This window comes from Nelusetta ayraudi, unplaced genomic scaffold (assembly GCF_046127955.1).
Source record: "Nelusetta ayraudi isolate G7.1 ecotype Tasmania unplaced genomic scaffold, CSIRO-AGI_Nayr_v1 ptg000130l, whole genome shotgun sequence".
Classification (NCBI taxonomy): domain Eukaryota; kingdom Metazoa; phylum Chordata; class Actinopteri; order Tetraodontiformes; family Monacanthidae; genus Nelusetta; species Nelusetta ayraudi.
In genome coordinates this window covers 1052918-1069410 of record NW_027466180.1, presented here as the reverse complement: position 1 = coordinate 1069410, position 16493 = coordinate 1052918, and the positions used below count along the sequence as shown (strand labels likewise).

Here is a 16493-nt window from a genome sequence, read left to right as displayed (position 1 = left end):
ACCCCAACAACCTGCCGTCACGGACGCACACGTGCAGACGCGGCGGCTCCCACGAGCGTGTGCGCGCTGAACAATTAAGGACGGTTGGTTTTGAGCCGCGTCAGGACAGTCCCACTCTCGCGGGGAGTCTCCAAACTACAGGCCACTGGCACCAGCACAAATACTCAGAGAGCACATTTTACGGCCAAACACTGAACGCCATCTGCCAGTCACTGCAGGACGACATTACTGACCACACACACACACACACACACAAACACACAGCACAGGCCTTTTCTCTTTGGTTAAATCTTTATTAATTGTGCCCGAACGCTGGGCCAAAACTGATTTTGTTTTATTTCCTGTTTCTGCTCATCATTTGCACGCTGGTGGAAACACAGTCGAGTCTATTTTGTCAAGATGGTTGTCTCAGTGCTACATCTGCTGTTGTGGTTTTTTTAAAAGGCCGCGAGATTGTGGAACTGCGGAAGCCGAGGTAAAATAATCACCTGGTGCGTGGCCGCTCGTAAATTTCTCTCCCCGTCCCGTTGTTCCTTTAATATTATTGATATTTCTGCATGTTGACATTTAGTTGATCTGTCTTTGGGTGCATGTTGAGTCAGATGAGATGCAAGTGTTTGAAATTGGTTTAGCAAGCAAGCAAAAGCGCCGAATTAACACGCAGACAAACGGTTTTCCATTTTCATTAAAGCTGTTATCAGCTTGACTGCCTCTCCATTGATAATAAATTGTTTAAATGACTGTTTCACTCATTGGTCAGGCTTTTATAATATAATAGATGGAAATGTCGCTCCTTCATCTTTATTGTGCCATCTTACTTTACAATGTTTTGCACAGAAGTGCAGTCAGATTTAGATTCTTTGTCGAGCAATGAGAGAAAAGTTTGTGCCGGACGCATCGGCAAAAAAAATACAAAACAATCTTTGTTTTAGCAGGTCTGGTTAAAGCTGCAGAAAAACGGGCCATGAACACTTTAAATCTGGCAGCTTTTGGTGGGGTTTTATATCAATTTCCCTTTTCATAGCCCCAATGAAGTGGACTCACCTCTTTAATGGCAGCGCTTGGATGACTCAAACTGCTGACAGATGATACAAGTGCAGCATCGACGGCGGCGACGACGACGACGACGACGACGACAACGACAACGACAACACCACGGAGTGGGTGTCGTTTCGCACTCTCACTTCCCGCGACCCTGCGTGGACAAAGGGAAGTGTCAACACCACCTCTCTAACTGCACAATTAACATGCAAATGAGCCGCCGGGCGCTGATGGCCGCCGCAAGATGCGCTCTTATGATGGAAATATGCTTTCTGTTTTGGCAGGACGGGTTAAACATTAGTCGACGGAATCAGCTGAGGACAGGAGGGCAGAGAGCCCCCGGGGCTTCCCCGAGGACACACACACACACACACACACACACACAGAAAAGGGAATGGCCTCTGCACCTGCTTCACTGCCTGTGAATGTCACACACACACACACACACACACACACACACACACACACACACGGAGCATGACCAGGCAGTGATAATCAGCCTCGTTCAGGCTGTCAACCCACTCAATAACTTATCCCCTCAACTGCTTTTGTTCTAGCGGCAGCTTGGCCGCTGCGGCCGCTGCTCCTTATTCAACTGAAATTTATTTTCAATTGCCGCCCTCAGGCGGAGGCTTGCTGGCCCCGGGTAAACAAACCAGCCCCAACGCTCCACGCTCGCTCACGCCCGCCCGCCCTCTGAAAGGTGACCGGCGTCGGCCGCCGAGTGCTTGGACAAACTCGGGACGATTTGACAAAAAAAAAAGAGTCTGAACAAAAATCTGTGATATTTTCACACATGCTGGAAGATTCAGAGCCTCCATCAGGACACTACGGATGAAATAACTCAGAGTTTTTCCCTTCTTCGCTCCTGACTTGGTGTTTTTCTTTGTTTGTCTTGGGGCCAAACATGATGACGACAGTGACCTTTGACCTCTATTTAGCCTTTGTCGACCAGCTACAAGCAAGATGTCTGCAGATAGAGTTTGTATTTTATTGATCGCGTGTCTATTAAGACTGCCAGCCAGAATGTGATTTTTAGCCCATCCAGATTGAAACCGGATGGCTCTTTGGTAGTCTGAACAGTCACAAATCACATGAAAACCGTGTGCACAGTCAGCCCTAAAAATCGGATTTGAGAAGGAATCTGATTTGAATCAGATTCGCCTGCAGTCTGAACGCAGCCTTAGTAGCTTCCGGCTTTCGATATCTGCATCTTTCCAAAGAAAAACTTTTCCGCGCTGATGTTTCAGGTTCGAGTCACCTCCGAGGAGACTCTCCAAGTGAATTCTCGAGAGAGAAGTTTTGCAGCAGGTGGCGGCAAACGTCTCTGCGTCTCACGCAGCTGTCGCCTCAGCCCTCTGTTCTTCTCCGCTTTTCCTGTTTACCACTTTAATCTGCATGTTAATACATTCAATTTTGTTTTCTCTGTCGTGTTTCCTTATTATCGTCGGCAACTTTCTGCCTTCCCCCAGAAGAGGAATTTGAATCTCAGTGGGATTTACATGATTAGGTTAAAAAAAAAAAAGAAAAGAAGAAGTCTAATGAGTGTATTTTGTGTTTGCTGCCAGGGAAGATTAGCCCTCGGTTAAGGCAATATTCAAGCATGGTTACCTTTTCATTGTGTTTGTAAGCACTAGGCTGTATTACAGTCACGGCATCTTACATTTGGAAATCACTTAATAAACACTCCTGTTACCTCATGATCAGCGGTCACATTTTACACACCCACGGCTGCAATGGGAGAAGTAATTCCCCTCTTTAATAAGCACCAGTGTGTTTGCTGCATTTTATTTGCATGTGCACGATCGCTTTATGCGTCATTTTGCACCTCGGCCTCCCGGATGAATGTAACGGTGCAGCAGCAGCAGCAGCAGCAGCGGCAGTTTCTGCTTTACTCCGCTGCTAATTAGCCAGAATTAAGAAGTATTTCTCGGCCCATTGAAGAGTCCATTCCCTTTGAAACCGGAGCATAATAAACCTTAAGTAATTACCCAACTCATGACTATTAACTCGCAAACCGCCAGCTTCCCTTGACAACATCCTTCTCAGCGCTGCGCGGTTAAAAGGCCATTGCCGCTTCCCGGCTATTTACATCCCATCTGGCAGCCCGCGACGCGCAGACAGCCTGCATCATTCCTAAAGACAAAAACAGACAAGTGTAAAATGAACCCGCTCACTCTTTCACAACTTTAGCCACACAATTTGTGTTTTCTCCCGGCAGAACGACTCACAAAAGGGGGGCTTCTCCTCCCTTTTTCACTCAGTCTTTTCTTTATTTTTTTTTCTTCCTCTTAATTTAATCCACTCACTCATTTGCATGCGGGTGGGGGCTGTGTAAGGGTGTGTGTGTGTGTGTGTGTGTGTGTGTGTGTGTGTGTGTGTGTGCGTGTGTGTGTGTGTGGTGGGGGTGAGGAGGGGGTGTTGAATGTATAATCTCCCGCATTTAGTAGCCTGTAATCCCGAACGCGCTCCTCTGTGATGTGATTTTCCCCTCGCGGTCCCCCATGAACAATTAACTTGTAATCTGCACAAACATACATTCTGTCGCTGCGGAGATGAGACGCGCCAACACCCGAGGGACGCGGCGGACAAACCGCCCGGCGCTCCCCCCGAGGCGGATCATCGCGCTGGGCTCCATTAGGGCCGCGGCCCGCCGCTTCGTCCCTCGCCCGGCTCGTTTTTTTTTTTTTTTTTTTTTTTTTTTTAACACGGAAATGTTAAACAAATGCAGCCTTGGTCGCGTCTGTGTCTCGTCATTAGTGTGTCTGTGCGTGTGTGTGCGTGTGCGTGTGTGTGTGTGTGTGTGTGTGTTGTGGAGGACTGAGGGCCAGTTGGTGCAATGATGGAAGAATGAGAAATAGAATGTAGGTCTGTAAATTTTTTTCCCGTGTACTTTGAGGATTTAAATTTAAATATTATCTGTGCATATCAATTAAAAAAAACAAACTTAAACTATACATCGAAATATGGTGCCATTAGAATCTTAACCCAGCGACAAATATTTAAAAAAAAAAAAAATCAATTTAGAGTAGAAATGAAAAACAAAATCTTATATTAAAACTGAAAATATTTGGCAAATTCTTTATGATCATCTCCTATGAAAAAAGTTGGAGAAATTTCCCCATGATATATAATCCCTTGAATTTTATATTTTATCCATGAAAAACAAAGTGCGTAAAAGTTGTAGAAAATGTCTCAAGAAATACGAGTAATGGAGCTATATTATATAAACAATACTAAAATAGTGCAATTAATTTATTGGGGTGTTGCGATATGAGTTGCAATATGAAACACAAAATTGAGGTTTCCTTTAAACTCAAACCACAGTGAATTAGAACAATCTTTTAGGAGCAACAAGCACTTTTTAAATATTGTGATTCACCAATGTGCTGTTATTGCATTGTCTTTTTGCAGCTGCGTGTTTCACCTTTTGCTTTTTAAAATATATGTATACATTTTAAAGGGATGGAAAAGAACAGTCAGAAAGCCATTTATATTTCTTTACTTTTATTGAAATTTCATCCAGGGACGCTGGGCGATAATAAATATTTCATCAGTCATCAACAATGTACAAAAATAAAGACACGGGGTCTCTGAGCATAACAAATTGTGTTCAGCAATGACAGTCATGCTCCGATCATGCAAAAAAAAAAAAAAAAGTTAGGCAATAAAAGAAAAAATAATTTACAGCACACACTAACACAACAGCCGCAAATTCAATCTGAAAACGTATTTTTATTTTTCAATGTGGCAGAGTCATTTAGCCAAACGCAATAATGTCATTTCATACAGAACTAAAGTTTAAATCCTTGGTACAAGGCACAGAGAGCATTCTTCGTTTTCACAAAATTACGCTTGAAACAAACAAACTTTTTTTTCTTGAAAAAAATGCGTATTAAATCGAAAGAGTCTCCTTCATCTTGCGGTGCGGAACACAGAATCCTCATTTTCCATGTTCGCCTTCAACTGGCAGACAAAGTCTTTGATAAGTCCTTGTTACAAGGAGCAAAAATAACATTTTTTTTTTCTCACACGCCAAACATGAAAACAGACTGAACGACGACATGCACCGGAGAGCGAGAGTCACTGCCTGATCTCTCTCTCTCTCTCTCCCTCTCTCTCTATGTACAAACAGCAGCACAGCAGTCACAGTCACAGCCCCATCATTTCATCTCCTTGCTCTCCACTGTCAGTCTGGTGAGGCCAGTGGAGGTGACGGGGATGTGTGGAGGAGGATGAGGAGGGGGTGGAGGTGGCGGCACCTGGCAGATGGTGCAGGGGCACGGCAGGCCGGTCCAGTGCTGGAACCCGGAGCCCAGCTGCAGCGTCGGCGGCGCGGCGGTGGGTGGGGAGCCCTTCATCAGCGGGTGTGGCGCCCGGATGGAGGTCAGTCCGGGCAGCGCTCCGGTGGAGGAGGACAGTGCCCCGCCCAGAAGCGGATGCACCTGGTGAGCGGCGGCCGCCGCTGCTGCCGCCGCCGCCGCTGCAGCTGCTGCCGCACCCGAGTGCGCCGCGCCCCCAGCGGCGGTGCCGCAGTGGAAGGCCGAGTGCTGGCCGCCGTAAATCTCCCCCACCAGCCGCTTCATCTCGTCCAGGGAGCTGTTGAGCATGAGGATGTAGTTCCTGGCCAGCAGCAGCGTGGCGATCTTGGACAGCTTGCGCACAGAGGGCCCATGCGCGTAGGGCATGACCTCGCGCAGGCCGTCCATGGCCAGGTTGAGGTCGTGCATGCGCTTCCGCTCGCGCCCGTTGATCTTGAGCCGCAGCTCGTACATCTCCTCCTCGGTCACCTGCTTCTTCAGCTTGAACTTGTCCCGGTTCTCCCGGCTCTCCCGGCTCTCCCGGCCGCTGCTGCTGCTGCCCACCGAGGCCGCCTTGCCGTCCCCGGGCCGGAGGTGCTCTCCTCCTCCGATCATCCTCTGGCCTCCCTGCGTGGACGAGGACACGGACGAGGCTCCGTGGTGGTGGTGGTGGTGGTGATGGTGGCCGCCCAGGTGGAGGTGATGACCGTGGTGCTGGTGGTGCTCTCGGAGAAACATGTCGTCCATGTCCGGGGAGGAGGCTCTGCTGCTCGGGCTGGATTCCGAATTCATTTTATGGGGGGTGTTATTTTTTGGTGGAGGAGGAGGAGGTGGGTGGTCGCTCGATCGTCCCTCTCCCCTCACTCTCACTCTTTTCCCCCTGCTCTTTACTTCACTCTCTCCCTCCTCCGCGCGCTCACCTGATGCTGCGAGGATGAAGCCCCCCGCCCCCCCAACTTGCCTGCCTGCCCTGCCTGCCTGCCTGCCTCCTGTCACATGGACGAGCGTCGCTGTCCGCGAGGTCCCTCTATGGTCTCGCGCTCTGCTGTCTGTGCTCGAGGAGGACGCCGCTCGCGGCTATTTATACTCTTCGGCGGCCAGACAAAAGAGGCTTTTCCTATTCACGCCGCCCGGTTATGAGGATGACGCGCCATGCAGTCATGGGGTTGGGGGGCGGGGGTGGGCGGTGTGCGCTGCGACCGGCCATTCACTGCCATTGTCGGGACCCTGTCGGGGGGCACAGCGCGCCTCTCCTCTCTTCCTCTGCGCTCCTCTTGTGTTTCCACCTCGTCTTTTCTTTTCTTTTTTCCCCTCCTCCTCCTCCTCCTCCTCCTCCTCCTCCTTCTTCTTCTCCTCCTCTTTTCATCTCCTGGATCCAGAAGTTGCCACCACGGGACAGACTGCTTTATTCTCACACCGGCCAAGTACTACTGACATCTAAAATGGGACATCAGTTTTGTTTCTGTTTTTTTGCAAACCTGCGTGCGCAAAACGTGCCCAAGAGGGTAAAAGCAGCAGGTTAGTTTTGCTCTGACCGTCCGTCTAAGAGACAGAGGTGACTTGTAACGCATCCACCTCGCAGAGTTTGCTTTGCACCAGGTTTTGTATAAACCCCGCAGTCAGATTTTTTTTTTTTTTTTTAAACCGAGACGCGGCTGGCCGGTTGCCTGAGGGCTCGACGAGGAATGAGGAGGGACGCTGCTGCTTCCCCCCCGACCGGGCAGGCGGCTCCTGCTGCCGCGGGAACAGAGGTAACACGGCCCCGCACCGACCCCCGCACCGACCCCTGCCTCTCTGCCGCCCATATGGCGGCATGCGGGGCGCCAGAGTTCAGCAAACTTTGCATGGCAAAACATCCGCCGCATCACCGCTTTGATTTCTACAATCAAGCGAGTCTTACTGTGAGGTAATATTTTCTTTAAAAAAAAAAATATATATATATATATGGATGCCTCTCTTTTCACAATTTTATCTGCAAATTATTAAACATGCAGCACTGAACTATTAAAGGTTTTTATTTTTTAACAGCAATGAAAACTTGCTTGCACATTTTTTTTCACAATTTAATGTGATGATTTAATTAAAACGAGCATATTGAAAAAAAAAAAAAAAGCTTTTTCCAAATAAAATCATGACAAATTATTTGGTGCACCGGATTAAAGATGACAAGACAAAAATAACCAAAATAATACATCTATAATATTATGATATACGAAATATATATGTAAATAATTAAATGTCACTCCTCTTAAATGCCAAAGAAAATTGTTATGTGAAAAATCAGCTGTTCTCATGCCAAGCCAGCGCTGTAAAAACACACAAATTAAAATGAGCTCCTTTATTAAATCAGCAGTAGACATTTATCCCTCACGGAGCACATTCCCCTGATTTAGGAAGGCGTGAGCCAGACCCCCAGGTGGCGGTGCGGGTGGAGGTGGGGTGGGGTGGGTGGGGTCGTTGCTGAGCTAAAATACTGGGGAGAAGATGCTGAATTGAGTCGGCCTTGTTCCGCATTGAGCCACTGAGAGCTCTCTCTCCACTCTGAAGGGCCCGGCCCAAATCTGTTTTGTGGCATTGGAGTGGAGGACAGCGGACGTTGACAATAACATGTGGAAGTAACTGAAGCACCCTTCCCCACCACCACCCACCCATCCATCCATCCATCCTCCGTCTGTCCATCCATGCAGCCACCCAGCACTTCAAACCCAAATTTTTAGATTTGACCGCCCCCCCAGCAGGTCCGTCTCGCAGCTCTGTCCTCCTGCGTCCAGATCTCCCTGCTAGAACAGTATAAATGTGTATTCATGGCCTCATTGTTGGTCCAGCAAAAGAGCCCCGCTCATAAAGGTGCTGCCAAAGTGAAATAAGGAAAAAAAAAAGGCGGGGGGGAAAAAAGAAGCGCTGGCTGGCTTTGCTCTCTCTTGGTGGCATTTGAAAGTGTAAAGCTTTGAATACCAATTGCTTGAACTGGACATATGTGAATCCGCTGTAAGCCTACTAATCCCGTCCCCAAGTGTTTCTTTGTGTGGCGGGGCAGCCTCGCACACCCAGGAGAAAGTGTTCCTAATCCGGCCAATGTGGAGAAATGTGTGAATGGGGACGGAGCAGAGGGGGAGCTGGCTGCCCCAGAAGAGGTGTGTGTGTGTGTGTGTGTGTGTGTGTGTGTGTGTGTGTGTGACAGAGAGAGAGAAAGTTGTGTGTGTGTGGTGTGAGCGTCTCAGGAGTACGTGTGTGTGTGTGTGTGTGTGTGTGTGTGTGTGTAGGTGTGTGTGTGTGTGAGACAGAGAGAGAGCGAGAGAGAGAAAGTTGTGTGTGTGGCGTGAGCGTCTCAGTTAGGAGGGTGTGTGTATGTGTGTGTGCGTGAGAGAGAGAGAGTTGTGTGTGTGTGGCACGAGTGTCTCAGGTAGGAGTGTGTGTTTGTGTGTGTGGTGTGAAGCATCTCAGGTAGGTGTGTGTGTGTGTATGTGGGTGAGTGAGTGAGTGAGCGAGAGGGAGGACAAAGTCACGCTCCTCCATTAACTGCTCCTTTAACTTTCTCTGAGTGTTTTAATGTGTTCAGTGTTCGTCCGGGGCCTCGTCAGCGGAGCCGCGGTCCTGACGGAGCCACTCGCTGGCTGTGTGTGGCAGCAGGTCGCCGCTAATGTGCTGCCTTCGCTCTTTTGCTTTCCTTTGAATTCTCCGCTCATCTCTTTTCCTGACCCTCCCTCCTTCCTTCACCTCCTTCTAACTGCCTCTATCACCTTCTCCTCTCCTCACTGCTGCTTCCTGTTCCTGTCTGCTTTTTTCCCCCCCTTCGGTCACTGCTCATCAGTTCCCCATGAAGGTGAAAGGTTTGTTGTGTCCAAGTTTGGAACAGTAATAGTATTTGCCTCTCTGGCGTTGCTGTGCCTTGCGGTTATCAATCTCTGCGTTCATTTGCAGACCTGTTATTTGAAACGTGTGAAGTAGAACAAAGTACAATAGCAATTAGCAGGTGTTTCCATGGAATGGTGTGAAGAGCATCAGCCATAATTCCCATGAAATCTCGTCCCGCAAGATATACAAGAATTAAGTTTGATTTTGTTTGGTTAAACAAACCTCCTCCTGTGTTTCCGCGACACCCTTGCGATATGTCTCTATATCGATACGTCTAAATAAAACCACCTCGTGAGAGCGTCAAAACCGTTCAGCGATATTTGAAAGGTTTTTCGAAATTTAGATGTTTCCATTACCAGTTATTTTATTGCAATAGGTTTTGCACAACTCTAGGGGTCATGGGATTGCAACTAGTGAGGATTTGAGTAGAATTTTTTGCCACGAAATAAAATGAAATAAAAGATTTAGCAAAATACTGTATGATATGCAACACATTAAAGGTCTTATATTAAACCTATTTTATATATTGTCGTTTTAGGATTGACCAATGTGGTGTGACAATCACGTGGTTAAACGTGTACTTGAAAAAGAAAGTTCTTCAATGAGATCTTCAGAAAACATATTCAGCCTGTAAAAACTGGTGTCGCTGAGCTGTGCATTGTATGACATCACAAAGGGATTATTCCCAATTTACTATTCTAGTAGAAAATTACACTGATTATTCTTAGAAAACACTGGAAAATATTTTTTTTCCATTATATGGGACTTTTCCAATAATAAAAATTTTTTTTTTAAAAAATGTATCCATAATAATTTCAATAGGAGAGGAAGAACAAGACAAGCTTGATAACACAGCAAAAAGTTGTGCAGCAGAAGTTTTCAGCAAAGTTCCTCAAAGTTTGAACAAACAGCGTGTGCAACAACACAATCAAATCCACTCAGGCTGTTTACACAAGAAGCATGGGATTTATTACCTGGCCTAAGATTTCAGCAGTCAAAAAGATGTGCTGCACCTTTCAGAAAAGCCCGGGCAACTTTTCTAAAGCTTTATTTTTCCTCCTTCCTGCCGCTCGCTCATTTAGTGAAATCGGTGCGGAAGAAACTATCAAAAAGATTTCCCCCGTTTAGTGAAAAGTAAACAAACCTTCAAATTATAACAAGCCTTTAATTAAGCAGACGATCAAACAATTCAAAGCTTGTTAATTACAGACCTCACAACCATCGGCAGCAACATGAATATTGAGGTCCTAATTAATATTTGTGGGGCTGTTTTGTTCTCCGAAGACATTGCCGTTAATTAGGCAAAAACAAGTCAAATTTACATTTCATTAATGAAGAAACATACCTTCATGTTCGTATTTCGATCTGTCTGAACACGCTCTGATACACATTTGCCAACTGAAAGCTTTTTGAAGCATGTTCATAATGAGTTCTATCAAACGGGAGCGACAAAGTTTGCTCTCAGAGATTTTTTTTCAGTCCAAACTCTTCAATTCGCGGCCACGAAATTGGACGCAACATGACAGTTTTAATTAAAACTCGTCACTTATAGATCCTCAATAAACCAGACTGAGGGTGAAGTTTGTCTTTTTAAATTGTTTTTTTTTTTTTTTCCAATTAACTTCTTGTTCAATGAATCATTATAAAGTGTAATATAATTTTAAAACACTTTGCAGACTTGGTTTTGGGGTTTGTTCTCCATCAACTTACCTGTGCATCACGTTGTTCCACTATGGTTTGATGGATGGTCTTCATGGGAAATCACTGGAGGACCTCAGAGGCCAAAAGACTGCAAAGCAGGAGAGGAAAGAATGAAAAGTAGCAAACACCCAAAAACCCCTGCAGTTGTTCAAATCTGTTGACATATCCTTGATGATGATGACGATGACCATGATGGCGATCATGACACCAACCTATAGCTGGATGTGAAATGTACATGGTGATTTTCATACTGTTGTTGCGACCATGTGTGACGAAGGCCCGTCGCTGAGGACTGGCAGCACGTGGCACTCAGCACAATATCACTGGTACCACACTCACATTACCCTCTGTCATTGTGGTGACAGCTAATCAAAACCTGAATATTGTCGCAACCCCCCCCCCCCACAGTCATACCTTTCAAGAACACACAGCAGTTGTTTAAAAAAAGTTAGGTTATTTATTCAGAACTACTCATCTTGTAATTGTTTGCTGAGGGGTCCTGTTGACTGCTGCCCCTCCTCCCCAGTCGCTGAGTCTGAACCAGAGTTGCTCTGAACCGGGCCCTTTTATAGCTAACAGGAAGTAGCCAGTTGCACAGGTGTGCTGATAGTGGGGCATACCAACCATGTGGGGTGCCGTGTTTTAATTTGTGGCGTTGTGGGATGATTCTGGGGTTCATTTTTTTTTGGGGGGGGAGGGGGGGGCAGGTGGGGGGGGGGGGTGGAGTGGTCAAACTGTATATGTTTGCTTTTTGTTGAGATTAATGGCAGAGAGCCTCTCTTGGTACTTTCATACCCTTTATTGGGTATTTTTGTAATTTACCCGTTCACAGTGGGCTGGTCCAGAGGGAGGGGCTTGGTGGTTAAAAGCCTCTGGCCACCAAGGCCGGGTGGTTCAGTTTGGAGGGTGCCGCAGACCTTTATTTTATTTTATTTTAGATTTTTGGGCATCTGAGTTTTTTTTTTCTGTTTTTCACTTCTTTTTTTTGTAAATAAACACCTCAACCTGCTTCAGCGACCCCAGCCATCGTTTTTTCCGCAAAGTAACCTACAGCCTTATGACAACATGTGCTGCTTCGACCTGCGTCTGCACGGCTCCTTCAGTACCGAGAAACCACCTCCGGTGTCAATGTGTCGCTCCGCTCATTCATTACACACACACACACACACACACACCACCAGCTTTTGCTACAAGCTTCTCCTTTTAACTGTCCCTTTCAGCACGGAACAATCAGACACCTCCCATCGCCTCCTTTCAGTCTGGCCCATTCCTCCTCACCTCCTCCTCTCCTCCCCTTCTCCTCACCCCCCTTCTCTTTCTTCTCCTCCTCTTCTTCCTTCTTCTCCTCACCTTCTCCTCCCTGCTCCTCCACTTCCTCTAACTCCCCCCCCCCCCCACCTCCTCTAACTCTCCTCCTCCTTTTCCTCCCCCTTCCACCCCACCTCCTCTTCCTCGTCCTCCTCCTCTCCTCCTCCTCCCTGTGTCACTTTGTGTCCGCTTGGCCCTCTCGCAATAGGTTCACATGAGCAGAAAACAAAGCCGGGCTCTGGGCGAGCGGAGAATGAAAGCCGGTGCGTTTGCGTGCGTTTTCGCAGGAAGAATGAGCCGCGGAGTGAGATTAACGTGTAGGATTAGAGCCTCGCGCACCGAGGGGCTTGTGAGCGGCTCCGCTCGCACAGAGAGGGGAGGCCCGCAGCAGCAGGTCCGGCCTGCATGTGTGTCCCCACACCCACTCGTTCTTAATCTAACAGCTTCATCTCACACACACACACACACACACACACACACAGAGGGTTTGAACCACACACAAACACAGCATCACGTGAACATGAATGTTGGACTCACACACACTCAGGAAAAAACGCACTCGAGCCATCAGAGGAGTACTGAGGGCTGCAAGGCCACTGTTAGGGAGATTATCACATCATTAAGCACTAATGAAAAACCAATTTCTACAGCTCTCCTGCTGCCCTTTGTGCTCCTCACTCAGCCTGCCACTCTGGCTCATTAACAGAGGCGGTGCAGGCTGGCCTTATCGTCACATATCAGTGCAGTGTGAGTTTCATCATATATACATGTGTGTGAGTGTGTATATATATATATATGTATATATATATATATATATATATATATATATATATAAGAACAAATGTCATTCCATAGCAAAGTGTGACAAAGAAAGGGCTAAATATGCTGTTTCTGGAGATCCATTATGTTTTTAAGGTGATTTACTAGGTGGCGCTGCTGCACTGGAGTCTGACTTGGACAAACAAACACATGAAGCGGTCATCGCGTCACCTTAAAACCAGATGGTCACGTGTTGCTGCTGGCGGCGCCTCCAGTCAGACCTGCTTCTCCTGGCGCTGGGAGAAGGTGACTTGTTAAATCTAACTAACTGCCCGCGTGCATTGTTGCTCCGAGCCGCAGTTCGTGAGTTTGGAGAGACGGAGACGGATGGCGAGGAAACACCTCCATCAAGCGCATCATCACTTTGCTCCTGTGTACAGCACTTTTCTAATTACGTGCACGCTCGACGCTTCGACTTCTCTCTCTCTCTCTCTCTGCGTGACTCGAAGGCACGTGTGCTGTATGCATGTGCGTTTTGACTTAATGCCGCAGGAGGACCCGCGCGCACCAGTCCAGGTCACATTTTTCAAGTTTGTTTGACGCATTTAAAATGCTAATAACCGGTTTATTATGTGCTAGATCAAATGCAAATGCTCTGTTTTACTGCCACGAAGTTGGGACGACGGCCGCATTTGCATATCTTATGTCCGTCTCCTTAGCATGCACGGAGGAGCCGGGATCGCAAGCAGACTCCCAATAAATAACATTAACAGGCGCATTAGATAAACAAGCTCAAATGGCGCGGCTATTAGCGAATGCCGCGCCATATCCCGCTTAAATGTAGGTGTTTGATACCGCAGCATATGGTGTGCAAATTTACCCAAATCAACTTAATGCCGACATTATCTGGGAATGTCAGGGGGACGAACATGAAAAAACACGACGGCGCCGGCGGCAGCAGCAGCAGCAGACGCTTTACGATGCTGAGAAAATACCGGGAAGGAATTTTTGCCTCTCAAAGACAAACTGGCCCTATGCGTTTCTGGTGGTGTGTGTGTGTGTGTGTGTGTAAGAGAGAGAGAGAGAGAGAGAGAGAGAGAGAGAGAGAGAGAGAGAGAGAGGGAAAGCAGCTGAGGATGCGCTGTGCAAACGCTGATTGTAAATGTGGAAAGTCAGCGTGGCGTAATGTTGTTGCTCATTTGAAGTTTTAATGGGCCTCCGGGTTTCCCGTCAGAAAGCCACAATGACTTGAAGCAATGCTTCCATTAACACAGCCACACCTCCCCTCAGGAGCATCTCTGCACGTCGTGATGGCCAATTCATCCCGGTTATGAGGGCAGGAAGACGGTGACGAGGCCTCATCTGACACTGACAGACAGGACAGGACGGGGGCAAACATCTGATGTTACGTCTGTGACGCCACCTGTAACCTGTAACTTTCTCCTCAGAGGATTAACTTTTTTCAATTGTTGGCTACATTGGGTGCTGAAACTGAAATTTTGGTCAGAACATCTAAAACAGCGTTTCTTAATTGGTGGGTCGGGGATGCAAAACTGGGTCGCAGAGCTGTTTCAATTGGTTTGGGTTTGAGATTCCCTGCGTCCACCTCACAGCTCTGTCCGGTGATCTCTCTCCACTCTCGTTCCCTCGCTGCGCTCCTAATCCACTTCACAGCCGTGAAAACTCCTCATGAGAGAGAACTGACCCGTTCTAATCGGTGGAGGCAACCACCCACGCACACAAGCACACACACACACACACACACACACACACACACACACACACACACACACACGGTTCAAAACCTTTTATAGCCCTGTGAGTCCTGTGAGTTTGAGCTTAAAGAGTCTGCCTTCAATGAAAACATCCATCTGATGTCAGATTTGTATCATGTTATAATGTTAGTTGTCAGCTGATGTGAAAACGCTCACCAAAAATTTTGAGAATCAGTAAAATGTCAGATGAAGCGGCAAGCAGCAACAACAACTAGTTAGAGTCTGGTGCTGCACCTTCATGATGTATTTGCTCCTCAAATAAGTGTTGATGTTGGGCAGTCAGGCCCAATCATTGATGATAATTTACATATTGGAAAATATTCCTATATTAATCGGTGAAAAAAGAATTAGCAAAAAATGATTTGTTGCTTAAAGATGCTAATAAACAACACAAACAACCATTGTTTCCCTCTTGTTACATTTGCCGTTGCAGCAACACAATCATAAAAATGATCACAAACTGGATGCTATCTCGTCACTGCCATGTTTGAATTTCCTCAAGAAAAATATGATGTGATGTATTGGCCCATTGGTGTCGGATTAGTGTTGGCAGCTTTAAGCTGCTCATATCAGCATATCAGTGTTGGTGATCATCGGCGAGAGATGCCCTTACACACACACACACACACACACACACACACACACACACACACACGCACGCTAGTTAGCAACAGTAGCCTTTTCGGCCAGACCGAGCAACTCCCGGTGCTGCTCCAACAGATGGCCTGACAGTCCCTGGACAGGCCTGCAAGGTGGAGGGAGGGGAGCTGGGTAGAGAAAGAGAGAGGGGAGGGGGGCGGGGGGGGTTACTCTGCTCTATGCCACACACACACATGGTCACAATGTCTCACATTTATTCCCTGAAGACCACATTAATCCCAACTGATAAGTCACAAACCAAATCTTAACCCCTGGCAAACAGTCCCCTAACAGGAGGTGGAAGGCGCAAGGAAATATAGCACGCAAACACGCGCGCTCGCACACACACACCGCACACACACACACACACACACACACACACACACACACACACACACAAACTTAACCAGTGAGCCGTGCACTTTGCTTGGCGGATCACTGCAGTACATCTCCTCTCTCGCTTCATCTGCATCTAAAAGAGCCACACACCCCGACAATGAGGTGACCATGTCCACTGCCTGAGCCAGAGCAGAGGGAGCGGGAGAGAGAGAGGGAGAGAGAGAGAGGGAGAGAGGGAGGGAGAGAGGGAGGGAGGGACACATTAACAAGCTATAATCTCAACCGCCTTATCCATAATGCATTGTGTGGGGTAATTTACATGGTGCTGGTCCCTCTGGGAGAAAGGACATCATCCATCACATTACTTTATTAGCTCCCTCACACTGTCTCACAGATGCACACCCACGTGCACAGGCCGGAGCGCACTCGCGTGCGCGCGCGCACACACACACACACACGCACGTATCATTATTTGTCTCTGCCCGCATCCTCCCCTCCTCCCCCGCCCACCATCATCCCCTCCCCTGCCCTCCTCCCTCTGTTTAGTGAGCCTGTTTTGTCATGGTTGTTGTTTCAAACTGCTGCTGCCTCTATAAAACAACTCCAAACTGGGCTCTCTGTCCCTGTGTGTGTGTGTGTGTGTTTGTGTGCGCGCGCGGACTATGACAACCACGGAGGGATTGAAAAAAAAAAAAGAAGAATGATAACCAAACAGTTGTTTGTGCTAAAAATTCAGCGGCGTCTTGTTTTTTTAGTGACTTGGTGGGTTCAGATA

The 16493-nt window shown here is 47.4% G+C and overlaps 1 protein-coding gene across 1 annotated transcript; it reads right to left on the bottom strand.

Annotated features, from left to right (window-relative positions):
* Window positions 1-4540: 4540 nt before the first annotated feature.
* On the bottom strand, window positions 4541-6387 carry olig3 (oligodendrocyte transcription factor 3). Its single transcript, XM_076050859.1, has one exon. It carries the CDS (start codon window positions 6132-6134, stop codon window positions 5205-5207), a length of 930 nt encoding a protein of 309 aa, XP_075906974.1. The 5' UTR covers window positions 6135-6387; the 3' UTR covers window positions 4541-5204.
* Window positions 6388-16493: the final 10106 nt, after the last annotated feature.

What these genes read in the sequence shown, in the direction of transcription:
- olig3 (XM_076050859.1), bottom strand. Translation starts at nt 6,134, where the DNA reads ATGAATTCGGAATCCAGCCCGAGCAGCAGAGCCTCCTCCCCGGACATG.